Source organism: Panthera leo, chromosome D1 (assembly GCF_018350215.1).
Source record: "Panthera leo isolate Ple1 chromosome D1, P.leo_Ple1_pat1.1, whole genome shotgun sequence".
Taxonomy (NCBI): domain Eukaryota; kingdom Metazoa; phylum Chordata; class Mammalia; order Carnivora; family Felidae; genus Panthera; species Panthera leo.
The window spans coordinates 56,837,468-56,863,712 of record NC_056688.1 but is presented as its reverse complement, the minus strand read 5'-3'; the positions used below and the strand labels follow the sequence as shown (position 1 = coordinate 56,863,712).

The following is a 26,245-nucleotide window of genomic DNA, read 5'->3' as shown; positions in this document are numbered from 1 at the left end:
AGACTTGATTATTCTTTCCTACACTGGCTACTCTCCCATCTCTCATCTCTTGGCTAGAGCTAAATGAGTGGAGTCAACTCATCAGGCTCCATTTTGCTGGACTTTACCTTGGATCCCATTATTATAGGGGAAAGGTTGTATTAGGAGCTCAGGATAAGAAGATGACAGTTCTGGGGTGCCTGATGGCTCAGTCAGTTAACGTGTTCAACTATTGATCTCAGCTTAGGCCCTGATCTCAGGGTTGTGAGTTTAAGCCCTGCATTGGACTCCACGCCAAAAGAAAATGATAGGACAGTTGGCACTTAAAAAAAACTCAATACATTTTACTGTGTTAAGAACTCAAAAATTTGTGTAAGCAAAAAAGAATATGAGGTTTACCAGTAAGTTCACCTAACAAATCATGACAACATTCTAGAATCTGTGCCCTCCTACATCAGTTTATTTGTTCCAAGGCATTCATCGCAATCTGTAATTATTTTGTTTGCTTGTTTTTTTGTCTGCTTTGCCCTGCAGAGACTTTGATTCGTCACAGTATTCCCAAGGCCTACGTAGAATTTCCCATATTGTGAGTATGGCTGAATGAATGCTGAGCCATAGCCCCTACCCACAATCACTCATCCAGACCTTTTCTGAGCATCAACATTGTGCTAGGAGCTAGGGCTGTGGAGATGAGTAAGACAGAGGCCCTGACTCAAAGAGCTTAATAATAGAAGGGGTACTGTAAAAGCACTGAAAGGGGAGCTACCAGCCTAAGCAAAGCTAGATCTAGTAAGTTTAAGGTTGACTAGATGGAGATGGAAAAGACAGGTATCCTGGGCAGAGGGAAGAGCACAAGAAGTACCCAGAAGCAAAAAAGATCAGGAGCACACAGAACAGCACAGAGCTGTGGGAATCAGCTCAGGGCCTCTGAGCATTGACTCCCTGTCCTCATAGTCCACTATCCTGCTTCAGGGGCTTGCCCTGACTCAACCTGCCTCTTGGATGCAGCTCCTGCCCTATGTCTGCCATGAACCATCTCCCACTCCCACTCCCACTCCCACTCTGGGCCTGACATTCCAGATAATCCATTTCTCAGGGTTGTCCCCATCTGGGGCATAGACCTTTGTCCTATTCTAATAGCCCTCCCAGAGACTCCAGTGTGAGTTAGTGCCCAAATTCCCAACATGACCAGAAAGTAAGGCTCAGACTGTGTAGAGGATGAACATGAGGGAAAAGAGATGAGGCTAAGGAGGTCAGCAGACTCAGATCAGAAAAGGTCTGGAGGATCAGAATAAGGAGATTGGTTTTTTGATTTTTGTTTGTTTGTTCTTTATGAGACAGCAAGTGAGAGAATCTTTCTGACACTACAGAGACTGACAGGGGGCTCGATCTCATGAACTGGGAGATTATGACCTAGTAGGACGCTTAACTAACTGAGCCACCCAGGTATCCCAAGAAGCTTGGGTTTTAAAGGGGTAGACTTTTAGCACAAAGAGTATCCATGGGAATGTTCCCCCCACTGTATTTTTTCATTTTGAGACGACATAAGACTTCTAGAAAAGTTGTGAAAATAATAGTTTCTCTACAGGTTTCACCCAGTTCCCCCAATGTTAACATCTTAAATAATCATAATGATTGAAGGCAAAAAATTAACCCTGGTACGTCAGTAACTAATCCAAAGCCTCCTTTGAATTTTGCCAGTTTTCTCACTAATGTCCCCTTTCTGTTTCCAGGGTATCTCACATTTCATTTAGTTGTCATGTCTCCTTAGAATCTCCCAATCTGTGACACTTCTTCAGTCTTTCTTTTTTTCTTATGTGATCTTGACACTTTTGAAGAGGACTGGTCAATTATTTTATAGAATGTCCCTCAATTTGAATTTGTTGTATGCTTTCCTATAATTAGACTAAGGTTCTGTGCTTTGGCAAAACTAGCACAGAAGTGATGCTGTGCCCTTCTCAGTGCATGATATCAGATGACAGATGATATCAATATATCTGATTACTGGTGATGTTAATTTTGATCACTTGGTTAGGGTGGTGGTTCCAACTTCCCTACTGAGAAGTTATTATTTTTCACTTTGTAATTAATAAAGATACCTTGAGACTATGCAAATGTCCTGTTCCTCACCATATTTTGACCCACTAATTCTAGCATCTGTGATGGTTGATTTTATATGTCAATTGGCTAGGCTATGGTAAACAGTTATTCAATCAAACACTAATCTAGGTGTTGTTGTCAACGTATTTTGTAGATGTGGCTAACATCTGCAATCATTTGACTTTAAGTAAAGGAGACTATCCTCAATAATGTACATGGGCCTCACTCAATCAGTTGAAAAAACTTAAAAGCAAAACCTGAGGTTTTCTAAAGGAGGAAAAACTGTTGCCTTAAGACCTCAGCATCAGATCTTCCCTACAGATTTCAGTCTTGCCAGCATATTATTCATAATTATGCCAGCATAATTTCATAAGCCAATTCCATAATACACATATGTATATGGAAACAGAATGAGTAGGATATAAATACATATCCTATTGGTTCTATTTCTCTGGAGAATCCTGATACACAACCATAGAAGCTTCTTATCTGTAAAAAGTATTATTGTGATGTTTTAACAGTGATTTTCTATTTCCTTCATTCCTTCTTCATGCATTAACTGAAATTCTACTGTAGGAAGAGTTGTTCCTTTTCCTACACTTATTTAAATATTCAAATATTTATTTTTATCAGTATGGGCTCATGCATATTTATTTACAACCCAATTCTACCTTTATTTATTTTGTTGTTTAGGTTGTCCCAGCTTTGGCCACTGGGAGCTTCTTCAGGTTAGCTCCTATGTCCTTCTTATACGCCCTCCTCATTTTTCTGAGCACTTCTGTACTTTCTATTACTATACAACGTTCCAGGTACAATTTGTATTTTTCTGGCCCCAGCCCTGGAAACAATGTTTTCTTTGAGGAGCCCCGGCTCTTTTACTGGAGAATTATATTCAGAAACCAAGATCTAGGCAGCAGGTATACTCTTTGCAACTGAGGCGTCACTGCTCTCAGTAGCCTAGGAAATATACATACATATACTAACACACGCAGATGCACATGGCTATATTTATTTCTCTATCTATCTCTGTGTGTGTGTAAAGGGGTGTGGGTATAAAATTATGAGCTCATACTGAGAGCCCCACAGGAGGGTTTGTAGGTGGCCAAAGAAGGTCTCTACGTGAAAAAAGAAATCACTCTAGAGAAGTGGGGAGGATGGATTGGAGGAGAAAGTTCTTCCAGTATTCCACATACAGAATCCAGCAAGTCATTTCATCTGGAGTAAACAAGGGGTACTTCCCCCTTGCTCTACGCTTTCAAAGTAACAAATTCAATCTAGTCAACTCCTACTTCTTGGCAGTGTTGCATTGTAGGGCTCTGCTCAGTGTTATGAGGAGTCCCTGCCCCATGGGAGTTTTTAACTAGATGAATGTGTGAAAAACTACTTAGCAGAGTCATTTTATTTAGCCATTTTATTTAGGAGCTTGGCAGAATATGATTACTCAACAAATAATAAACACAGAGAAGAAGACGGCTCACAAGAGAGGATGGTCACTGAGGGCTGGAGTAGCTAGACATGGCTTACTGGAAGAGCTGGGTCTTATGGGATGGGAAAAAGTCTGGATAACTAGAATGATAGCTGGAACATTCTGGGCAAATAAAACAAGCTATGTGAAAAGAAAACACTACAGAATAGGGCATATGTAAAGGAATGGGGTTGTAGCAAAGGATAAGGGAAGGTTAGACTCTGAATACAGAATATCAGGTAAAAAAGCCAGCAATGAGAAGTAACTGAACAGAAGGGAACACTATGGTTAGATGTGCACTTAGAAAGCTCCCTGCGAATTCAGAGAGAAAATGGATGGGAAGGGATGAGGTTGGGTAGAGCAGGGGAGAGGAGTAAATTGGGTTGGAGAGAAAGGAGTGGATATGAGAGTCACTCTGAAGTAGGAGAAAGGTGTCAATTGAAGCCCAAGTATCAATTAGAGAAGTCACCTGACCTTCTTCTGGCATCCGAAGGAGATTTTTGGCTGGAAAGCAGTTGTTCAAATAAGGCTTCCTGTTATCCAGCTTATAGATTCCTGAGGAAGCCATCTCCCTAAGAGTCAAGCAAGGAAAGTAAGGGAGTGTGAGAAGGGGCAACATAGCTCTCTCACCAAACACAGCTTGTGAGCCCACCAGCACCATCATACTCGAAATATGCTCTATTTCTGAGACCCAAAAGGCCCCTCTCCTGTAATGGGCTGGTCTTTTTTTTTTTTAAAGTAGGCTTCAGGCCCAACAAGGAGCCCAACATAGCGCTTGATGCGGGGCTCCAATTCATGACCCTGAGATCCAGACCTGAGCTGAGATCTAGAGTGGAATGCTAAACTGACTGAGCTACCCAGGCATCCCCTCCCCCACCCTTTTTAAGAAAAATGGACTGGTCCTTCAAATGGAGAGGGAGAGGGAGAGAGGGAGACCAAGGTTTTTTGGGTTTTTTGGTTCAAATCACTCCTAACTCAGTGGAACACTAAAAAGACCACCTTTGGGCTCAGACAGACCTGGTCTAAATCCTGACTACCTTTCCTCACCCTGTGACTATACCCCTCTGAGCCTCGGTTTCCTCACCCATAAAATGGGAGTAATAACACCCACCTTAACAGACAGAAGGGAGGATCAGGTTAGGAAGGTAGTGCCTTATGTTGGTATGAGCACTGGGTGTTATGTGTAAGTAATCAATTACTGGAATCTTCTCCTGAAGCCAAGACTACACTGTATGCTAACTTGAGAATAAATTAAAAAAAAAAAAAAAAAAAAAAAAAAGGTAGTGCCTAGTACCTTTTAAGTGCTTACTAGAAATGTTCTTTGTTTTAACTGACTTCAGGAAAGAGGGAGTTCACATTTTAGGCAATATGATGTGCTGTGCAAGTAATGAAATTTGAACCACATAAACAGGATTTGAGAGATGAACTGAGATTGCTAATAGAGAAAAGGATAAGCATTCCAAACAAAAAGGGCCACAGGACCAAATGCATGGTAGTGGGCACTTGTGGCACAGTAAAGAAACAACCTGACCTAGGAAGGAGAAGGATGTGTGTTTGAGAGTTTTGGACAATAAGGTTGGACAGAAAGGATGCTGCCTGCTCTCAAAGGCTTTCAGTGCCAGGCTAGGAGCTCAGGCTTCCCCTTGTAGGTAACTGAGAGCTATGGACAGTATCTGAGCTGGGGAAAACCATGACCCAAGCTGTGTTTTGGAAAGAGAGGTCTGAGAAAAACAATGCTAGGTGAGATGGGATTCCATTAACTGGTCACTGAGTCAAGACAATTCTAGCTCAGGAAGACTGTTTCATTGTACTGTTTTTATTAAACCTTTCACTATCTCCCACCTAGAATACTAAAACAGTCTTTTTCATTGGACTCCCACTGAGCAAACTTGAGCCTGCTCTTGAAGGCCCCTGGAGTCCCATGTCCTAACCTTTCCAGCTCCGGTCAGCACTGCCCATCAGGCTCATAGAAATAATTTATATATATGTGTGTGTATGTATGTATGTGTGTGTGTATATATATATATATCCTTGCCCTAGCCAGGAATGTACAGGTTCCAAAATACTCCGCTACCTGTACATTCCTGGCTAGGGCAAGGATATGTGTGTGTATGTATATATATATATATATATACATACACACACATATATATGTATATATGTATATATATATATGTATGTGTATATATGTATATATATACACATATATATATATGATTTTAAATTTTTTAGTAGCCACTTACATATTTTACATTTATAGAACATCTCTTTTTGGACAGCAACATTGCAGATACTCAGTACCATATTGTAGCCAGTGACTAGTATTTGGACAGGACAGGTCCAAAGCTCATTTCTCCCAATTCTCAAGCTAATGCATTTTCTGTACAGAGCATGACCTTATTTTCTGTATCAGAAATAAGTGCCTTATAACATACATGGGCCATTTAAACATCGTATTTTGATTTAAAAAGAAATATCACTGGTGGTCCTGATGCATTTTGCGGAGGAGATTCTTCTAGATAAGCCCTTCCCAGAGACCCAACACTTCTGGAAACTCTACCAGTAGCTTACCAATGAACAGTTTTAAATGAGGATGGCTTTTTAGACATAAGATGCTAATTGCAATCGTTGAGATTTATATTTTTCTGAGAACAAGATTTTTGGCTAAAAGTTCTTTCAGAGAGTACATTACTAGAAAAGATCAAATTGGTGGCCCCTAGCTCTAGGAGATACAAGTTCTTACAATATGTATTAGCTTCACCCCTATCATTGAATCATTTTCTATTCTCCAAACACATTCATTCTTCCCTAGCTGTGTTCCTTTGGCCTAAAATAGCCTTCTCCATCTTGTTCATCTGGTTAATCTCATGCTTTAAGATTCAGTTCAAATGCTACTTCTGTAAGGAATAAATCTCTAATCAATGACCCAAATTTCTTAAACCTTGAGCTCTTAAGAGATTTGAGATTTTTCTTTAAAGAAAGCCAGCCAGGGAACTTGGCTGGCTCAGTCAATAGAGTGTGTGGCACTTGATCTCAGGGTTGTAGGTTCGAGCCCCATGTTGGGTACAGAGATTACTTAAAAATAAAGTCTTAAAAAAAAAAAAATAAAGAGATCCAGCCATTCCCAGATCTGCCTTGGAACAGCTTCAGAAAACTTGGGGTAGTGGAGATTTTGGAACCTGTACGTTCCTGGCTAGGGCAAGGATATGGTCCCTGAGATGGAGGGTCCAGGACAAAATTCAGTAAAAGGAAGGAGCAGAGTGAGGAGACAGGATCAGGTGTCCTGAGAAAATGTTTCTGGGAAGTGACAAATATGCAAGGTAGAGTGATGCAGTAAGAAGGGCAACAATTTTAGAGATCAGAGGCTTAAATCTGAGTCTAGTTGCTAACACTAAGCTGAATGACCTTAGGCAATACCTTTATCTCTTTGTATCTCAAATTTCTCACATGTAACTGAAGATAAAAACCTGTGTCTTGGAGAATTATTGTAAGAATTAAACGAGGTAATAAATTTTTAAAAAGCTTCTTTCTAGACCCAGTCCAGATGCCACCTTTTCTGCAATGCCTTCACTGAACCTTACAGAGGGAAATAGCTGCTGCTTTGACTAAACACTGGAGTATTTCTTCTCTCTTTCATGGCCGGAGCCCTTTCTATCTCATAAGGTTACTAACAATCATGAAGGGGTTCCTTCAATGGCCCGTGAACCTCCACGTCTGGAAACATATCCAATTCACTGTTTCCTCTTCCACCTTTGGAATGCTCATAGGAAATCCCAATAAATGTGTGTGAGCCAAATGAAGAATATGATGTACTCCCAGGGCCCAGGAGTTTTTATACATATTTCTGATATCCCCAGCTATACTCTAAATTCCTTTAGAGGAAGGAGAACACCTATGGTGTTCATTTCTTTACTCCCATTACCTAACACAGCACCTGGCACGTAATAGATTCCACAATTATCTGTGGAATGAGTGTTGTTGGTATCTCCCTTGGTTCAACACAGGGCACTGAATTTCCAAAAAGGATTGGATGCCCTTCCTAGGTGTTCACACAACATCTTATACTTCTAGTATAGTGCTTATCACTTTTCTTTGCTCCCTTTACCAACTTTTGCTCCCCTTACCAACTTCTCACCTGCCGTGGGACCTATGATACCTTATTCACCTATGTAATTCCAGAGCCTGGCACAGAACCTAGTATTCACTAAAAATGTGTTGGGAAGATGAATGGATTGATAGATGGATGGAAAAAGATCAATAGTGAGTCAGTCAATCTGTCTTTCAGTAATCTCTCTTGTGACCCACCACACCTATCTGCTACATAGGTGAATGAATGAATGAGTAAACAGCTGGCTGGGGAATGTTAGAGATGATGACTGTTGGGAAAAGACTCCAGTAACTTACAAAATATGAGAACCTTGTTTCTGATCTGCAGGGTACTTACTTGATCTTTGATCTTGGGAAAGACCCTCTGACTTCCTTTTTTTTTTGTTTCTTCACCTGTAAAATAGATATACTCTTTCTTAGCCTGTCATTCAGACCTCTTGTATTTTCTCATTAATTACATCTTAATGTGACCCTCTGCTCCAAAATGTGTCTCAGCTGGGGCCTAAAAAAAATACCAAAAAACTAAAGATCCCATAAATACAAAAAGACAGAAACATGGATGGGAAGGCGAAACAAGAGAGTAATTTTATGACGATGGGGTGGAGCTAGAGTGCTTAAATAAGTTGTGCAAGTCACGAATCAGGAAGGAAAGGATCATTTATACAATCACTAATGCAAAATAAATTTATACATGATAAAAACTGCAAAAACAGAGTTGGAAGATAAGACACTGTCTGGGAAAAGATATTTGGCATACATATACAAAGGATGAATCAGACTCAGACTTGTCGAGAGCATACAGACCTGGACACAACTAATCCTAGAAATTCCAGTTCCCTATGAAGAATACCAAGTAAGGAGGTGTGGATTTACAACTAGTGGGCTAGGAAGGGCACATAATCCCCACATTACATTGTCTAGAAAGTAACTCTAAAGCAAGTATGAACTTTACCTGGATGGTGGAAAAAAGAAAGTCCAAATTCCAGACTCAGAGGCCACCTGCTTAGTTAGCTTCAGCTACCTCGGGTCTCTATCTCAAACTTGAAGCAGCTAATCTCAGCCTAATTGTAAGGCCTCCCAGCTCCAACACACACAGAGTAATGGTGCTCATTTGCATACATGTGCCTTCCATTCCTTTGGCCTATGACACATCTGCCCCTCTTCTTTGCCTAGCTCACACAGGCAACTTTACTGTATCTCCCACTCCTCATGTTGACCCTTCTCTGTGCTACCACCTCAGCCCACCTCTTAATGGAAACACTCCATCATGCTGTAGTATAATGGCCTGCTTACATGTCTGTTCCCCACTCCTCACACCCCCAATCCCAGGCTGTGTGAGCCCCTCAAAGGCCAGGCCTATGTCCTACCTATATATTTATCCCCAGCACTTCATACAGGGTCTGGCCCATTGAAGGGATGCAATGATTGTTTACTGAACTAAACTGAACTATAAACACAATGCCAAGGAGGTCTTCATTCTGTCTGCAAAGAAGGAAAAACTAAGGATCAGGAAAGGTTTCACAGGGCAAGTGACATTAGAGCTGGGTCTTGAAAAATGAAAAGATGTAAAAGAGAAACAGTAAAAAGCTACAGGAGCATCTTCCTGGATTGCTTCACAGGTGAAGCAATCCCATCTAATATTATTTAGTGATAATTATTATCACATGTTAGCTTCACCAAGACAGGTGTTTAGCCCATTATTTAGAAATATATCCCCAGTTACCAAAACAGTGACTGCTAAATAGTAAGCACTCAGTAAGCATTTGTTCAATTATTCGGACACTTAGTAGGGATTAATGGAGATAAAAACAAAAACAAGCGATGCAATGTAAGAGTTCATAGTATAATATAATCCCGTTATGTGATAACTCTAGGTCACTAGAGTAGACGTTCCAAGAGAGTAGGGAACAGGTCTGTCTTGATCCTCCAGTACCCCTCAGTACACTTCTGAGCAATGTTGGTTCTCAATAAATATTTATGGAAAAGGTGAATAGAAATTATTTAACAAAAATGAACAGAAAATGTAGAATACTCTTACATCCTAAAACTATTAAAAGCAGAGTGGCAGAAGGAAAATACCACGCGTTTTGACGTCAAAAACCCCTGGCTTCTAAACCAGGTCCGGATACACGCTATTTGGCCTTGGTAAGTTTCTTTCCTCATCTGACGGGGCTGTTAGTGGACTAGCTGACAGGACGGATATAATAAATGCACACAGTACACAGCCTGGCAGACAGTGGATATTCCGCGAATGCGAGTTCCCTATAACACGAAAACGTTACTGACACCTAAGAGGACAGTACTAGAGAGAATAACCAGTAAGTGCTGTAACGGGGCTAGGAAGGACGAAGGAAGAGTCCTGCCGCCTCTTTGGAAACTTCTGGAGCAGAGGAGACTCTAACCCCTCACACAAACTAAGTTTCCAGCCGCACCTGCCTCCGTCGTCGCTTCCGCCTCCGAGGCGTCCGCGGAGGCCGCGTCCGGACAAGACCGGCTGCGCGCCCGCGACCCTCCCGGGAATCTCGGAGCCTCTCCACGGTGGCGCCTACCACTACCCTCTCCACCCCTTGGTAACCGCGCCTCTGCGGCAGGCCGCGTAGGCGGCAACCGGTGGGCGGAACTTCTAACTACTATAAGTCCCGGCAAGCCCCGCGGCCACTTCCGCTGCCACCGCACGTCAGCCAGCCCCGAACTACGGATCCCGATGGGCTCTTGGCGGCGCGATACGCCGTCAGCTTCAGCCAATCGGCTTCGGACAAGTAGGAGGGGAGGGAGACACTGAGGCAGACAAGATGGCGGCGGCGTCTGCACAGGGCGGGAGGACTGGTGGTGGAGGAGGCAGCAGTGGGGCTGGCGGTGGTCCCAGCTGCGGGACAGGCAGTAGCCGCAGTGGCTTGTTGGATAAGGTGAGGAGCCGCTTTGGGGGGACAGCCGAGACCTGGGGAGGCCCGGGAGGCAGCGATTCCACCTTCCCATCCCCGCCCCCCTTTTCTTCTGTGGCTTTTTCAGCGGGTTGTCCTCCCGTGGCCCACCCTGGGAACCCTACGGGCGCTTGTAGCCCGATCTCCATAACTCGAACCTTGCCTCATTCCCTTCAGGTTTTCTTTCCTTCTTGGAAGTGTGCCTGGTCCTTAACGCTGGCTACCACAGCTTTTTGGGATAATTTGATTATTCCCACATTTCAATGCAGCCATCGTTTTCCTCGGAGGTGCTGGGGGTCACAGTTGATGTGCCCATTTCACTGGGAAATCTGAAGCCCGAAGGAATGAAAGCAGCTACTCGAAGTCAGTAGTCCCCAAACTCCCCATCACGGTCACCACACTTGGGTGCTGTTGCAGATTTTAAGTGCTCCTTGACCTTTTGCTTACTCAAGTTTCTGGGTGTTTTATCACGGTACTGCTATTACTGAACTTCCCTTATTGGGATGACAGGAAGCCTTTGAGATTGTTTTTTCTCTGGCTTTCTTCCCACTCCCCCCTCTTTTTCCCCCTATGCCTGCCACTAATTGCAGTCAATGAGTCGGATTCGTGAACTTGCTGCATGCTCTAGGTTGCCTCTTTCTCTCTCCGCCAATCCATTTTTTTGTTTTGTTTTGTTTTGTTTTGTTTTGTTTTAACTGCGGTCCTAGCAACAAAGGCTTAAAGGAATAGAAAAAGGGAAAACTCCTCTGTTGGGCCTTCTTGCCCTTTGCAGAGCATCTTCTTAGAAACATTTGCAAGGAGTACTGGTTCTGCCTCTAATTAGCTGTGTGACCTTCAAATAATGCTTTGTTCTCCCTGTTGCTTCATCTGTTAAATGAGGGACTTAGCCTAAAGTGCGTTAGTCCCTTCCAGTTCTCTCATTGTGGGGGCCCTGGGCCAGTTTGATGAGAAATATTAAGTATGGAGCTTTTAATATAATAAATAGGATTTCTTGCTTTAATCGAAAGCAGCTTTTGTTGGAATTCCTTGTGCCTAACATATGGTAGGTGCCTAAGAAATGAATATATGATCATATTGAGGGGTTCAGATCCAGGTCTTTTTGCTTCTAAGTGTCATTGGTTTTGAGTCACATGGTTCTCACAGTCTTAACCAATTAAAAAAAAATTTTTTTTAATGTTTATTTATTTTTTAGAGAGACAGAGCACAAGTGGGGAGGAGCAGAGAGAGAGGGAGACACAGAATCTGAAGCAGGCTCCATCCAGGCTCTGAGCTGTCCGCACAGAGCCCAACATGGGGCTTGAACTCACTAACAGTGAGATCATGACCTGAGCCGAAGTCACTCAACCGACTGAGCCACCCAGGCACCCCAGTCTTAATCATTTTTAAGAGAGGAGAACATGTTCTGGGAAGTGGGATGGTAAATTGCTCCAAGACACGTGAGAGTATTGGGAATTGATAGTCATTTTTGTACACAAATCCTGCCTTTCTGCTGGTGAGCATCTCTCAACAGCCTGTGCTTATCCTGTCCCATTGAGTGCTCTTGTTTTCCCTCTGTTTAGATCATTACCAGCAAACATTACGCATGGGTGTTTCTGTTAAGGTAATGATTACTGAAAAGTATACAACATCATTGCATTATTGGCAGAACCTGGATTTGAGGATCATAAGATTTAGGCTTTGAAGTAGCTTTGTTAATTTCACCCTGTATGAGGCCTGGCAAGTCAGTTAACCTCACTAAGCTTAATTTTCTTCATCTGAACTAGTACAGTTTTGGGGAGAATCAAATGAGGTGATATACATGAATGATCTCTTTGACCTATAGTGTCTAATACATATGTTCAATGGCAAAGGAAAACATAAAGAATTCTGTCAGAAAGTACTGGAGGCAGGAGGTGCCTGGGTGGCTCCTTCGTTTGAGTGTCTGACTTCGGCTCAGGTCATGATCTCACGGCTGGTGAGTTCGAGCCCCACGTCGGGCTCTGTGCTGACAGCTCAGAGCCTGGAGTCTGCTTCGGATTCTATGTCCCTCTCTCTCTGTGCCCCTCCCTTGTTCATGCTCTGCCTCTCTTTCTCTCAATAAATAAAATATTAAAAAAATTAAAAAAAAGAAGTTCTCAGAGGGGTGTCTGAGTGGCTTACTCGGTTAAATGTTCAACTCTTGATTTCCATTAAGGTTATGATGATCTCACAGTTTGTGGGTTTGAGCCCCACGTCAGGCTTGTGCTGACGGTGTGGAGCCTGGATTCATTCTCTCTCTCTCTCTCTCTCTCTCTCTCTCTCAAACTTAAAAAAAAATAATGTAACTCAGTATAGCTGATTATAGGACATGGAGGTACCCAATATATTAAAAGTATTTGGTGTATTCAGATGTGTGCTTTTTACAGAAGTTCAAATGCAAGAGAGAACGATCCCTGAGATCTACTTGATAAGCGGGTGAGGGCCCCAGGGGAAGACCTCGTTCATGTCTGAGAGTGGAGCTAGTACCTTATTTTTGAAGAGAGGACAGCATACTAGGTAAGAATGTCCTTGAGCAAATGGTAGTGCAGATGGTGCCTGATGTTTTGGGTGGTGAGTTGACTGTGGACTGTCCTAAGAGACCTGTAGTGACATGAAGGTAGAATCAGATTGAAGAGGAAATGGATTGCTTGGAGTAAGAGTAGGAAGCTGTTGAAGGTTTTGAGACTATATACAGTGGTTTTGGAAAATTAGATAAGTTGAAGTAGAAATTAAAAGTCTTCTGATAAGGCCTTATACCTTACTAGCGTATAAGATTTATTTAAAAAGAAAGGCAAGTTTGAGTTCTAGTGCAGCATGATAAAGGCCACATGGCCTTGGATAAGTTGCATGGTATTACTGAACTTGAATTTCCTTATGTAAACAATGTGGATTCCCATATGTATTATAGGCTTGTTGTTAATATTAAATTGTACAGTTTGGTAAATGTTCTTTGTAAATGGCTGTAAAGAGAAAATGACCAGGTGATGAGAACCCCAACTTGAGCAGCAGAAGTAGATAAAAGGCCTCACAAAGGAGCACTCGGCAGAATTAACCCAAGAAGTGAGGGACCTAGGGGAGAGACAATAAGTCAAGATGTGTTTAGGTGCTTTTTCTCAGAAAACATTATTTTAGCTTTACATCAGGTTGTTCCTCTAATTTCTCTAGCATTTATTGCACATGGGAATTAAACTGTCATTTAATATGACCTGACCTACTGTCTTGTATTTTTCTACCAATTTGTATTTGTCCAGTTTCCCATGAAAGGTTCTTATAGTTCTCTGAGGTGATCAATACAGAATAAATACTTACGGCATTGAATTTAGCAGACAAAAAACCTTCAGATCTGCCCCCTCCATCATCAGAAACTGCTTTTGAGATGGTGCCTCTAATTGTCTGAAAACTGAGGGTACTATGGAAGGGAAACATGGGGAAAAATGTTATTCTCAGTGGAGCAGGATCTAAATGAATAAATAAGTTTTTGCTCTGTGGGATTGAGAGGCTGTTACCTTACAGCCTCTTTAATTTTATTTGTCTTGATTTTTTTAAGGGCTTTTATTTTTATTTCCTGCAGCTGTAGTGGCACTTCCTGTGAAGAAATGTAATAAAGAGATGCAAATGTGCTTCTAGCTTTCTGTAAGCAGATGTGAATTTCTGTGCCTATGAAACTGAGAACAAAGCAATTCTACCTTCCTGATCTTAAAAATAACTATGCAAATATAATTTTTCAACTTCTATCACAGAATAATTTAGATTATTGCAGTAAGATTTTTTTGCCCACAAAATACATCAAAGCATTTTGTTCTACATAGCAGGCTGTAAAGAAAAATTACTTGCTTAATTGTTTTAGCTATTAAAATTGACATAGGTATTAAACCATGCTTTCCAGAACTATATCCAAATCCTTTTAGCCTTGTCCATGGATTTTTATCTCCTGGATGAATTGTTTTGGCTATTAAAATGTGGTATTAAACTGTGTTTTTTATTTTTTTTTTAAAAAAAATTTTTTTTTCAACGTTTTTTTATTTATTTTTGGGACAGAGAGAGACAGAGCATGAACGGGGGAGGGGCAGAGAGAGAGGGAGACACAGAATCGGAAACAGGCTCCAGGCTCCGAGCCATCAGCCCAGAGCCTGACGCAGGGCTCGAACTCACGGACCGCGAAATCGTGACCTGGCTGAAGTCGGACGCTTAACCGACTGCGCCACCCAGGCGCCCCTAAACTGTGTTTTTTAGAAACTATATTCAGACCCTTTTAACTTCATACCTGAATTTTTGTCTCCTGGCTGGACTGTTCATCCTGATCTTAAAGCACAGCTTTTATACCTTAGTAGTTGAGAACAAAGGCTCTGGAGCCAGGCTGTATGTCTGGCTTTGAATCTTGCCTCTGCCACTTAGCAGATTCTTAGCAGTATTCTTCTTAGCAGTATTCTTGGCAAGTTAATAAATCTCTTTGTGTCTCAGTTTCCTCATCTGTAAAGTGGGAATAATAATATTTACCTTAGAAGGTGTTTGGCACTATATATCTGGCATATAGTAAGCACTTATCTATTTGTCTATATATAGCTGCTGCTAATTAGCTGGTTACTCTGGGCTTCAGCTTCCTCTTTTTTTCCTAACATGATATGAAGACATCAGACTCCGTTGGGGTTTTGGTTAAAAATACAGGTTTCTGGACCTCATCTCAGACCTGAATCAGATTCTCTGGAGGTGGGACCTGGACAGCTGCATGTTTTTACATATAGCTATTTATTTATTTACATATTTATTTCCTCTATATTTTAATATTTTTTTAATGTTTATTTTTGAGAGAGAGAGAGAGCGCAAGCAGAAGAGGGGCAGAGAGAGAGGGAGACACAGAATCAGAAACAAGTCTCCAGGCTCTGATCTGTCACAGCACAGAGCCCGATGTGGGGCTTGAACTCACCAGCCGCGAGATCGTGACCTGAGCTGAAGTCGGACGCTTAACCGACTGAGCCACCCAGGTGCCCCTCTACATTTTAGTAGTTACTTCCGGGTTGAGCACTACTATCTTAGATTATTTTTTAAATCCTTTCTGGTTCTGATATATTAAGAGTTTTTTGTTTGTTTTGTTTCCAGCTGTTCTGTTTAGTCGGTAGTGGTTTCTCTAAAATGTTTATAGTGAAGAGACATTGAAGCTTATCTGTGCCAGCCTCCTCATTTTATAGACATGGACACAGTTGAAGAGGGGGAAATGAAGCAACTTGCCCAAGCTGACACACTGAGTTGGTTACAGTTCTCAAACCTGGCTTCCCGGTTCTTAATCCAGTGCTCTTACCTTACTTCTTAAGTACGTTGCCTCTCATACTGGAGCAGGCCATGTGATAACTACTGCGGTAGTGAAAAGAGTGTCTATTTTGAGGTTGGAAGACCTAGGCTCAAGTCTTGGCTTTGTTACATATCAACCATGTGTCCTTAGACAGGTCACGTATCGCCTTTTGCTGTCCTCCATGGTATCTTAGCTTGCCAGATTTCTGGGTGGCATGTCTGGACCCTGACCTACCTCTGACAAAGAAGATGAATAGTTTTATGGCATTGCTGTAATTGTGTGTGTGTGTTTAAAGAAACAAGGTGCTGGCTTTTTAACATTGTCTTGCAAACTAAACTTTATTTTTTAATTAAATGTTTATTTTTGAGAAAGAAAGAGAGCTTGAGCAGGGAAGGGGCAGAGAGAGGGGGAGACAGAGAATCCCAAGCAGACTCTGTGCTGGCAGCTCAAACCCACAAACCATGAGGTCGTTATCTGTGCCGAAACCAAGAGTTGGATGCTTAACTGACTGAGCCACCCAAGCATCCTGGAAGCAGAATTTTAATAATATCTCAAAACTCATTATTTTTTACTGCATCAAACTTAAAAACTCTTGTGTCAAGGGACACTATCAGGAAAGTGAAAAGGTAGTCCACAGAATGAGAGAAAATATTTACAAATCCTATTTCTTTTTTTTTTTTTTTTTTATTTATTTATTTATTTTTTTATTTTTGGACAGAGAGAGACAGAGCATGAACGGGGGAGGGGCAGAGAGAGAGGGAGACACAGAATCGGAAACAGGCTCCAGGCTCCGAGCCATCAGCCCAGAGCCTGACGCGGGGCTCGAACTCACGGACCGCGAGATCGTGACCTGGCTGAAGTCGGACGCTTAACCGACTGCGCCACCCAGGCGCCCCTACAAATCCTATTTCTTATAAGGGCCTAGTATCTAGATTATGTAGAAAATTTTACAACTCAATAACAAAAAGACAAACTGATTTCTAAAAGAATAAAGGATTTGAATGACCTTTCTCCATATGAAGATATACACATGACCAGTAAACACATGAAAAGATGGTTAGCATCATTTGTCATTAGAGAAATGCAAATGAGAACCACCGTGAGATACCACTGAGATGGCTATAATAATAATAATTAAAAAAAAAAAATAACCATTGTTGACAAGGATGTAGAGAAATTGGAACCCTCCTACATTTCTGGTGGGAATGTAAAATGATGCAGCCACCTTGGAAAACAGTTTATCAGTTCCTCAGAAAGTTAAACATAGAATTACCATATAACAGTATATCCCACTCTTGGGTATAAACTCAAGAGCACTGAATATATATGTCTGAATAAAAACTCGCACACGAATTACCATAGCAGCATTATTCACAACAACCAAGAGGTAGAAGTAACTGAAGTGCCCAGAAAGTAGATTAGTGGTTGTAGGGAGCAGGGGATAGGGAATGAATACTTGTGGTTATGGGGTTTCTTTTTAGGGTGATGAAAATGTTCTAGAATTAATGGTGATGATTGCACAACCTTGGTATAATAAAAACCACTGAATTTCACATTGTCATTTTTTTTTACATTTTATTTATTTTTAAAAATTTATTTAAATTCAAGTTAACATACAGCGTATGAATCAGAACCCAGTGATTCATCACTCATATAGTACCCAATGCCCATCCTAACAAGTGCCCTCCTTAATGCCCATCACCCGTTTAGCCCAGACCCCCACCCACCTCCCCTCCAGCAACCCTCAGTTTGTTCTGTGTATTTAAGAGTTTCTTATGGTTTTCTTCCCTTTCTGTTTTTATCTTATTTTTCCTTCCCTTCCCCTATGTTCATCTGCTTTGTTTCTTAAATTCCACATATGAGTGAAATAACGATATTTATCTTTCTCTGACTCTTCTCACTTAGCATAATACACTTTAGTTCCATTGACGTTGTTGCAAAAGCAAGATTTCATTCTTTTCAACTGCCAAGTAATATTCCTATGTGTGTGTGCACACATATATCTTCTTTATCCCTTTATGTATATATACATATATATCCCTTTATCAGTCAGTAGACAATTGGGCTCTTTCCATAATTTGGCTCTTGTTGATAGCGCTACTGTAAACATTGGGGTGCATGTGCTCCTTCGAATCAGCATTTGTGTATCCTTTGGATAAATACCTAGTAGTGCAGTTGCTGGGTCATAGGGTAGTTCTATTTTTAATTTTTTGAGGAACCTCCATACTGTTTTCCTGAATGGTTACACCAGTTTTCGTTCCCACCAGTAGTGCAAAAGGGTTCCCCTTTCTCTGCATCCTCGCCAACATCTATTGTTTCCTGACTTGTTCATTTTAGCCATTCTGACAGGTGTGAGGTGGTATCTCATTGTGGTTTTCATTTGTATTTCTCTGATGATGAGTGATGTTGAGCATCTTTTCATGTATCTGTTAGCCACCTGTATGTCTTTGGAAAAGTGTCCATTCATGTCTGCTGCCCATTTCTTCACTGGGTTATTTGTTTTTTGGGTGTTGAGTTTGACAAATTCTTAGATAGATTTTGGGTACTAACCCTTTAACTGATCTGTCATTTGCAAATATCCTCTTCCCTTCCATTGGTTGACTTTTAGTTTTGTTGATTGTTTCCTTTGCTGTGCAGAAGCTTTTTATCTTGATGAGGTCCCAATAGTTCATTTTTTGGAATTGTACATTTTTAAATGGTGAGTTTTATGGTATGTGAATTATATCAATTTTAAAAACTCATTTCTTTTTGTCTTTACAGTGTTTATGGAGTATCCTCTAAAGTTTTCAAATTATTACTATTTTCTTAGCCAGTCATTCACAATTATTTAAGAGTGATATCACAGATGTTACCAATCTCCATCTGTCCAGCCCCCCCCCTTTTTTTTAGCAGTTGCCTACATTGTTTCTCTGCTCTGACCTTTGTTTTGTCAAATTTCACTAATAGTTTTTCATATTATTTGACCTTTCAGTAGTATTTGACTCACTGAACACTTCTTTCTTGAACTTTTCTCTTTTTTTTAATGTGGCTTCTAGAAGATTATTTGCCCCTGATTTTCCTCCACCTTCATTGGCCTCTGTATTATTGTTACTGTTTTGTCTTCTTCCTGACCCGTAAATATTGGCAAACCCCTCTCCTCTATCTATACTCGTCCCAAGGAGATACCAGTGTCATGGCTTAAATACATCTGTAAGTTGATGACTTCCACATATGTGTTTTCAACCTGGATCTGTCCTCTGAGCCCCAGACTTCTGTGTCCAGCTGTCTACTTGCCATCTTCACATGGATATCTCATAGGCATATTAGACTAAATAGCCAGAGTCAGTCTACTTCCAGTTTCTCTGGTGTTGCCACTAATGTTCATGTTCATAATTAACACATGGTAATTTCTAACTCCAACTTAACTCCGGTGATAAATGCAGCTGTTAATAAGCCACTCATTCATCAAAGAAAATTAAGTAATTTTCTTTGCAGTATTTCTTGGTCATTTTTATAAAAAATAGATTGAAATTGAAAATTAAGTATGTTGCCAAGAGCTATAATCTCTCTCTTTGAGATATCATGGTATTTCCGAGTTGGGAATCTAAGTTAGGTGATGGTGCACATTCTCAAGACAGACATCATTTTCTCCCCAGATTGAACATTTTTTTCTTATTTTGAACTTACTGACTTTTCATCTTTTGCTAAATGTGTTCATATGGGTGGTGGGGGTCCATATTTCCAACTCATATAGTAATCTCGCCTTTTGACTTTACCGTCAATTTTCATAATCTCCTTATTTTGGTTTAGAAAATTCTGAAATCCGTATGACTGGAATTTAAACATCTCAAACTCAACATGTACAAATGGGTATTTCTCCTTTTTGCATCTGTGTACCTTCTCTTAGAAAATCACGTTAGCTCAGTTACCTAAGTCTGAATTCTTTTATCCCTTGGCTGTTGCTCTTATTTAGGCCCTGCATCTTAATCAGTCATCTGAATCTGATGTGTTTATCTCCATTGTTAGTCCTCTCCAGACCATCTAGCAGGTTGCCACTAGAAATGGCTTTTAGGGTCACCTAGGTGGCTCAGTAGGTTAAGCATCTGACTCTTGATTTCTGCTCAGGTCATGATCTTATGGTTCATGAGTTTGAGCTGCATGGGCTCTGCTCTAATGGTGTGGAGCCTGTTTGGGATTCTCTCTCCCTCTCTCCCTCTCTCCCTCTCTCCCTCTCTCCCTCTCTCCCTCTCTCCCTCTCTCCCTCTCTCCCTCTCTCCCTCTCTCCCTCTCTCCCACTCTCCCACTCTCCCCCTCTCCCACTCTCCCACTCTCCCCCTCTCCCCCTCTCCCCCTCTCCCCCTCTCCCCCTCTCCCCCTCTCCCCCTCTCCCCCTCTCCCCCTCTCCCCCTCTCCCCCTCTCCCCCTCTCCCCCTCTCCCCCTCTCCCCCTCTCCCCCCCTCCCTCTCAAAATAAATATTTTTAAAAATGACTTTAAAAAACAGAAATTTGATTATTTTGTTCCTCTGCTTAAAGTATTCTCAATTGTTTGTCTCAGAATAAAGTCCAAGTCCCTTAACATAGTAAACTAAACAAGACTATCTAGGATATACTCCCTGTTAAGTGCCTCATCTACTACTTTTCCTCCTTTGGAGCCTATATCCCCTTTCTAAACTGGGAGAGACCTTACAAAGAAGGGAGAGAAAAAGTGTTAGTTTTTCTTAGAGCCATACTCAGCTCTTTGTAAATCAGAGCAAGGTCCTTCTATTGGCACTAATCTCTGGTAGCCTTCATCTCTTCAGTGTGAATCTTTTGAGCCTTTGTCAAGCTTTGTGTACTGGCCTTTGTGAAGCTAAGGAACTTCATGAAGCAATCCATGGAGATCTTTATCACTACATAACTTATTTCTGTTTCACTGCTATTAGAATAAGAAAATAGAAGTGTTTATGTTATTTAATACTCAACACAATTTTGCTTTGCTGGACATACCTTTAATGACCAAGGATTTTGTCCTTTTTTTCCCTTTAACACCAGAAGATGCATGGGGAACAGGAAAAGCCTGTAATCCTTAAATAGGTTAAATCAAAAAATACCTTTCTGTACTATTTACATAGTCTCAAGACCTGGATTATGTTTAATATCCTCCTGAAGTCCTTAGAAAAGTGAAGTTCTTTTTTTTTTTATTTTTTTATTTTTTTATTTTTATTTTTTTTGATGCTTATTTACTTTTGAGAGAGACAGAGACGGAATGCAAATGGGTTAGGGGCAGAGAGGGAGGGAGACACAGAATCCGAAGCAGGCTCCAGTCTCCGAGCTATCAGCACCAGAGCCCGACATGGGGCTCGAACTTATGAGCCGTGAGATCATGACCTGAGCCAAAGTCGGACACTCAACCGACCGAGCCACCCAGGCGCCCCAAAAAGTGAAGTTCTTAATGCCATATCTGCAGTGAAGTATCTTTGTAGAACTTTTTATTCATATTTGCAGCAGAGCATTGTAACTGAAATGAGTCTTTGTAATTTTTAGTCAAAACCATCAAATGCATATTTTTGAGACGCCTGTGTGGTGCAGTCAGGTAAGTGCCCTACTTCAGCTCAGGTCATGATCTCATGGTTCATGGGATTAAGCCCCACATTCGGCTCTGTACTAGTGGCACAGAGCCTGCTTGGGATTCTCTCTCTTTCTCTCTCTCCGCCCCTCCCGCCCCCCCCCCCCCAAATAAATACACTTTAACAAAAAGTTTAAAAAATGCATATTTTCTGTGGACTGGTTAGCTGTCTAGATCTGGCAATAGGTATGCTGGTCCAATAAAGTGTTTTTATTTCTTAATGTTGGTACTGACAAGGAAGTGATTTATTTTAAATGGGACTTTTTGAGCTATATTTTCAGTTAAATTTCAGTTGGTTTTAAATGGAGGGAAATGGAAAATTCAAAATCTATTTTGTGGGTTTTGTTGGTATATTCAAGATTAAAATCATTTTTAGATTCTTTTTATGTTAGCTATAACTTATCAGGTAGGAATCAGGATCCTCTATACGGCTATCACTTCAGGGATTTATGTCTTTTTCTTTTGTTTTTGATAGCTAATAATTCCTTTCCTTATATTTTGTGGGAAGCACCTTATACTTTGTGGGAAGCAGTGTGGAATAATGAGAAAGAGAATGGGTTTTGAAATCATGAAAACTCCGTTGAGTCTGGCTTTACCACTTCCTGTCACTTTGGGCAAATTTCTAAAACCCTTATTGTTATCTATAAAAGAAGGATGTTAGTCAGTTTGAGCTGCCTTATCAAAAATGCCATAGAACGAGTAGCTTAAACAACTGAAATCTTTATCTCATGATTCTGGAGGCTGGGAAGTCTGAGTTCAGGGTGCCGGCATGGGTTCTGATAAAGGCCCTTCTGCTTGCGGACAGCCTTCTTGGATCCTCACATGGTGGAAAACAGAATAGAAACAAGCTCTCATGTTCTTGAAAAAAAAGTTTTGTTTTTTTTTTTAAACATTTATTCATTTTTGAGAGACAGAGTGTAAGCGGGGGAGGGGCAGAGAGAGAGGGAGACACAATCCGAAGCAGGCTCCAGACCCTGAGCTCTTAGCACAGAGCCCAATGCAGGGCTTGAACCCACGAACTGTGAGATCATGACCTGAGCCGAAGTTGGACGCTTAACTGACTGAGCCACTCAGGCGCCCCTTGTGTCTTTTTGTAAGGGCACTAATCCCTCCCATGAAGGTTCTACCCGCATGACCTAATTACTTCCCAAAGGCCCATAGCCCAATACTATCACATTGGGGTTAGAATTTCAGCATCTGATCTGTGGGGAGAGACACAAACATTTGTCCATAGCAGATGGTAATTGTTCTTAGTAGCGTTATCATAGGGATTAAGAGAGATGGTGTAGGGGCGCCTGGGTGGCTCAGTCGGTTAAGTGTCCGACTTCAGCTCAGGTCACGATCTCGCGGTCCGCGAGTTCGAGCCCCGCGTCGGGCTCTGGGCTGATGGCTCAGAGCCTGGAGCCTGCTTCAGATTCTGTGTCTCCCTCTCTCTCTGCCCCTCCCCCATTCATGCTCTGTTTCTCTGTCTCAAAAATAAATAAACGTTAAAAAATAAAAGAGATGGTGTATATAAAACATTTAGCACAATACATAGGACACATTGTGCACTCAGTAATAGCTCTGGTTATACCTCCCTCAAATTCTGTGGATAAGAACCAAGTGAGATTACTTCAGCCACGTATACATTTGTTAAATTTAAACTGAAAGTTAACATTTTAGAAATCTTTTCCTTTTTTTCTTTATAAGATTGTTTAGACATCTTTTCAAGAAGTAGCTGTTGACACTATGTTATGTCCCTGACTCTGAGAATGTAAAACATGTAGTCCCTGTTACCCAGTGAGGGGGATGTTATATAAATCCAGCTAACTGTGATGCAGTATATTAGCTTTGCATAATTAATAGCAACAACAGTAGCTAATTTTTAATAACTATTTGTGTGTACCAGGCATTTTGCTGTTTTTTAATTACAGTATTTAATCCTCATACTAACGTGTGAAATAGATATTTTTATCTTTATTTTACAGTTGAGCAAACTAAAGCTATAGAAAGATTAAATTATGTGCTCTTGCAAAAATAAACATTAAAAGAAAGATTAAATTATTTGCCCAATATCATCCATTAAATAGGAAAGTGAGAATTAAAACTCAAGTAGTCTGACTCTAAAGCTGTATCTTTTAACCACTATATTGTGTTCCTTTTCATAGTAAGGGCTGCCTTATTAAGTGAAGAAAGAATGCATTTGCCTACATCTGTAGTGAATCTAAATTCAGTTAGGTTCTGATTTGAATATAGTATGTCTTTGAGAAGAAGGCCACAAACAGAATCTGCCTTGGGGTTGAGTTCAGAGATTAAGGCAAGTAAAAGTAAGTTTCTATCACTGAAGAAGGGACAGTTTTATGGTGAACCGTGTGTTTATAAGTTAGCCCTAAGTAATTTAGTTGCCGGTCACTTACTGTCTGTGTGATGCTTAATATCCCTGGACTCTAGTTTTCTAATCCGAAGGACACTGGTTTCCATATTGAGAATCTGCTTAAGGCCTATCAGTGGTACTAGCAGTTTAACAGTGGATGCGAATTGACCTGCATAAGGGATATCATCCTGAAATTTTTAGACACACAACATAAAGAACTTCCTGTAAGGGAAAGAACATTGTATATGAAGGATCAGGAATCAGAATGGCTTCAGGAATCTCAGGAGTCCCTTAAACTCTTGAGACAATGGAATAAAACTTTAAATTTTTTGAAGAGAAATTATTTATATTAATTGTGAGGGTAGACTAAAAGGATGTTTTCAGATGTGTAGTCTCAAAATTGATTTCCCGTGTGCATTTTTCAAGGACCCACTAGAGGATGTGTTCACCAGATCAAGGGAATAGTAAACTGAGAAAAGAGTAAGACATGGTATCTAAGAAAAGGGGGTCCAGGGGCGCCTGGGTGGCGCAGTCGGTTAAGCATCCGACTTCAGCCAGGTCACGATCTCGCGGTCCGTGAGTTCGAGCCCCGCGTCAGGCTCTGGGCTGATGGCTCGGAGCCTGGAGCCTGTTTCCGATTCTGTGTCTCCCTCTCTCTCTGCCCCTCTCCCGTTCATGCTCTGTCTCTCTCTGTCCCAAAAATAAATTAAAAAAACGTTGAAAAAAAAAAATTAAAAAAAAAAAAAAAAAAGAAAAGGGGGTCCAGCCCAAGAGGAGGTTATGGGAACCCCCAGAGTGATAGTGAAGGGAAATTCCAGGATGATAGCTATACAGAAAGACTGGAAGCAGTCCACCCAGATCAAAGCAGGTCAGGAGGCTCTAAGACCAATTACTCCAAAAAGATGAAACTCACAGAATGATGAATACTTTCACACATATTGACAGGAAATTTAAACAATTGGGTGAGAATTTGAAATATCACTATATTGATGATAAATACATTGATTGAAAACAACAACCAAAACAACAGTAGCTCCAAGGAAAACAAAAAGTTATCAGGAAAGAAAAAGTAATCCTAGTATAATACATGACTCATCTGTGAATAGCATTTATGATTATAATGTACAGTTTGGATAATCTAGCCAAAATTAAGGTGTAAGACCAAATCACTAGTGATCTACTATGATGTATTAAAAAGATGGTGGTGGGGGGAGCAGAGAAAATTAATGTGAGTGTGGCAGGGGATGAAAGGGCTCAATTTCCTCTTTTGTTGTGAGAAGTCAATAGATTTAATGCCAAAAACTGAGAAATTAAGAAATAAGAATGTAAACAATTTTTAAAGCAATACAGAAATGAATATTAAAAAAAAAATTCAGCCAAAAGGAGATAAAAGTAGTGTCTGAGGAGGGGAATTGACAATAGCAATGGTCTTAAAGTCGATGCCTATGATTGTTGATTGGGCCCAGTATACATGTATCTGTACCATGCAAGAGGGAGTGTGGGAAAGAGGAATTGTGTGAAGTTACAGCATTGCTATATCTTAATTGACAGTACTGCCTGTATCAGGGATCCCTAAGTCCACTTGGTTCAAGTGATTCACTAGGACTGATTCACAGGACTGAGTATGTAGTTTTACTTGTGGGCAAGATTTATTTCAGCAAAAGGAAGAGGTGCATAGGATGAAGTCTGGAGGAAACCAAGTACAAAATTCTGAGAGCCCTCTGCCAGTAGAGTCCTAGAAATTGTGCTTAATTCCTCCAGTAACAGTATGATGTGACAGTACGTATGGAGTGTTGAGTGTTGTCTGCCAAGGAAGCTCACTACAAACTCAGTGTCCAGGTTTTTTACTGGGAGCTGGTTAAGTATGCACCCTCTGCCTAGCCTGTGGCAAAATTCCAGACTCCTAGAAAGAAAACTCGTGTGTAGCATAAACTACATCATTTATACAAACAGCTGAAGCACAATGAGCCACTCTTACCAGTTAGGGAAAGTTTTATATCCGTGTAAGTCACTGTTTACCAGCCAACTTTCCAAATACCAAGCAAGGGCCAGCCTTTGAAGCAGGCCTTTCTAAGGATGGCGGTCTCAGGCCTATCTTAGCTCTTTTCTGCACAGACCTTTCTTGGTAATTTATCCTGTGAGGTCCCATATGAAAGAAACCAACCTTTGCTTTGTCTTTTTATTACAAAAGGAAAGCAATTGCCCTTATGGTGTAAGAAGATAAGAGAGAGAGGGAAAAAAAAGTTTCTTAAAATGCTCTGAATAGCAGGAGAGAGAAAAATGGAAGAGTAGTATACATTTTAGTTGAGCAGTTTTTGAGAATGACAGAAAATAAGTCAGAAAAGTAAGCATCTAATGTCCACCCTCCTGCCCTTTTTCTAGATGTGTCTCTGTACTATAGCAGAGATGCTCTTTTCTCTGAATAGGCTAAAGGTTTTCATGCACACAAAAC

The 26,245-nt window shown here is 40.9% G+C and overlaps 2 protein-coding genes across 4 annotated transcripts in view; one reads left to right on the top strand and one right to left on the bottom strand.

Annotated features, from left to right (window-relative positions):
• Positions 1-10,271, bottom strand: part of XRRA1 (X-ray radiation resistance associated 1) — a 62,024-nt gene extending 51,753 nt beyond the window's left edge. For 2 of the 3 annotated variants that reach the window (XM_042905076.1, XM_042905077.1), the window contains exons 1-3: positions 10,084-10,271; positions 7,989-8,044; positions 4,019-4,116 (exon numbers count right to left, since the gene is read on the bottom strand). In XM_042905076.1, coding sequence (XP_042761010.1) covers positions 4,019-4,112 — 94 coding nt within the window. In that variant the 5' untranslated portion in view covers positions 4,113-4,116; positions 7,989-8,044; positions 10,084-10,271. The remainder of the gene's footprint in view (positions 1-4,018; positions 4,117-7,988; positions 8,045-10,083) is intronic. The other variant, XM_042905078.1, reaches the window with a different exon arrangement.
• A 128-nt stretch (positions 10,272-10,399) lies between these two features.
• The window catches only part of SPCS2 (signal peptidase complex subunit 2), a 28,002-nt gene continuing 12,156 nt past the window's right edge, over positions 10,400-26,245 (top strand). The window contains exon 1 of the mRNA XM_042905081.1: positions 10,400-10,557. Coding sequence (XP_042761015.1) covers positions 10,444-10,557 — 114 coding nt within the window. The 5' untranslated portion in view covers positions 10,400-10,443. The remainder of the gene's footprint in view (positions 10,558-26,245) is intronic.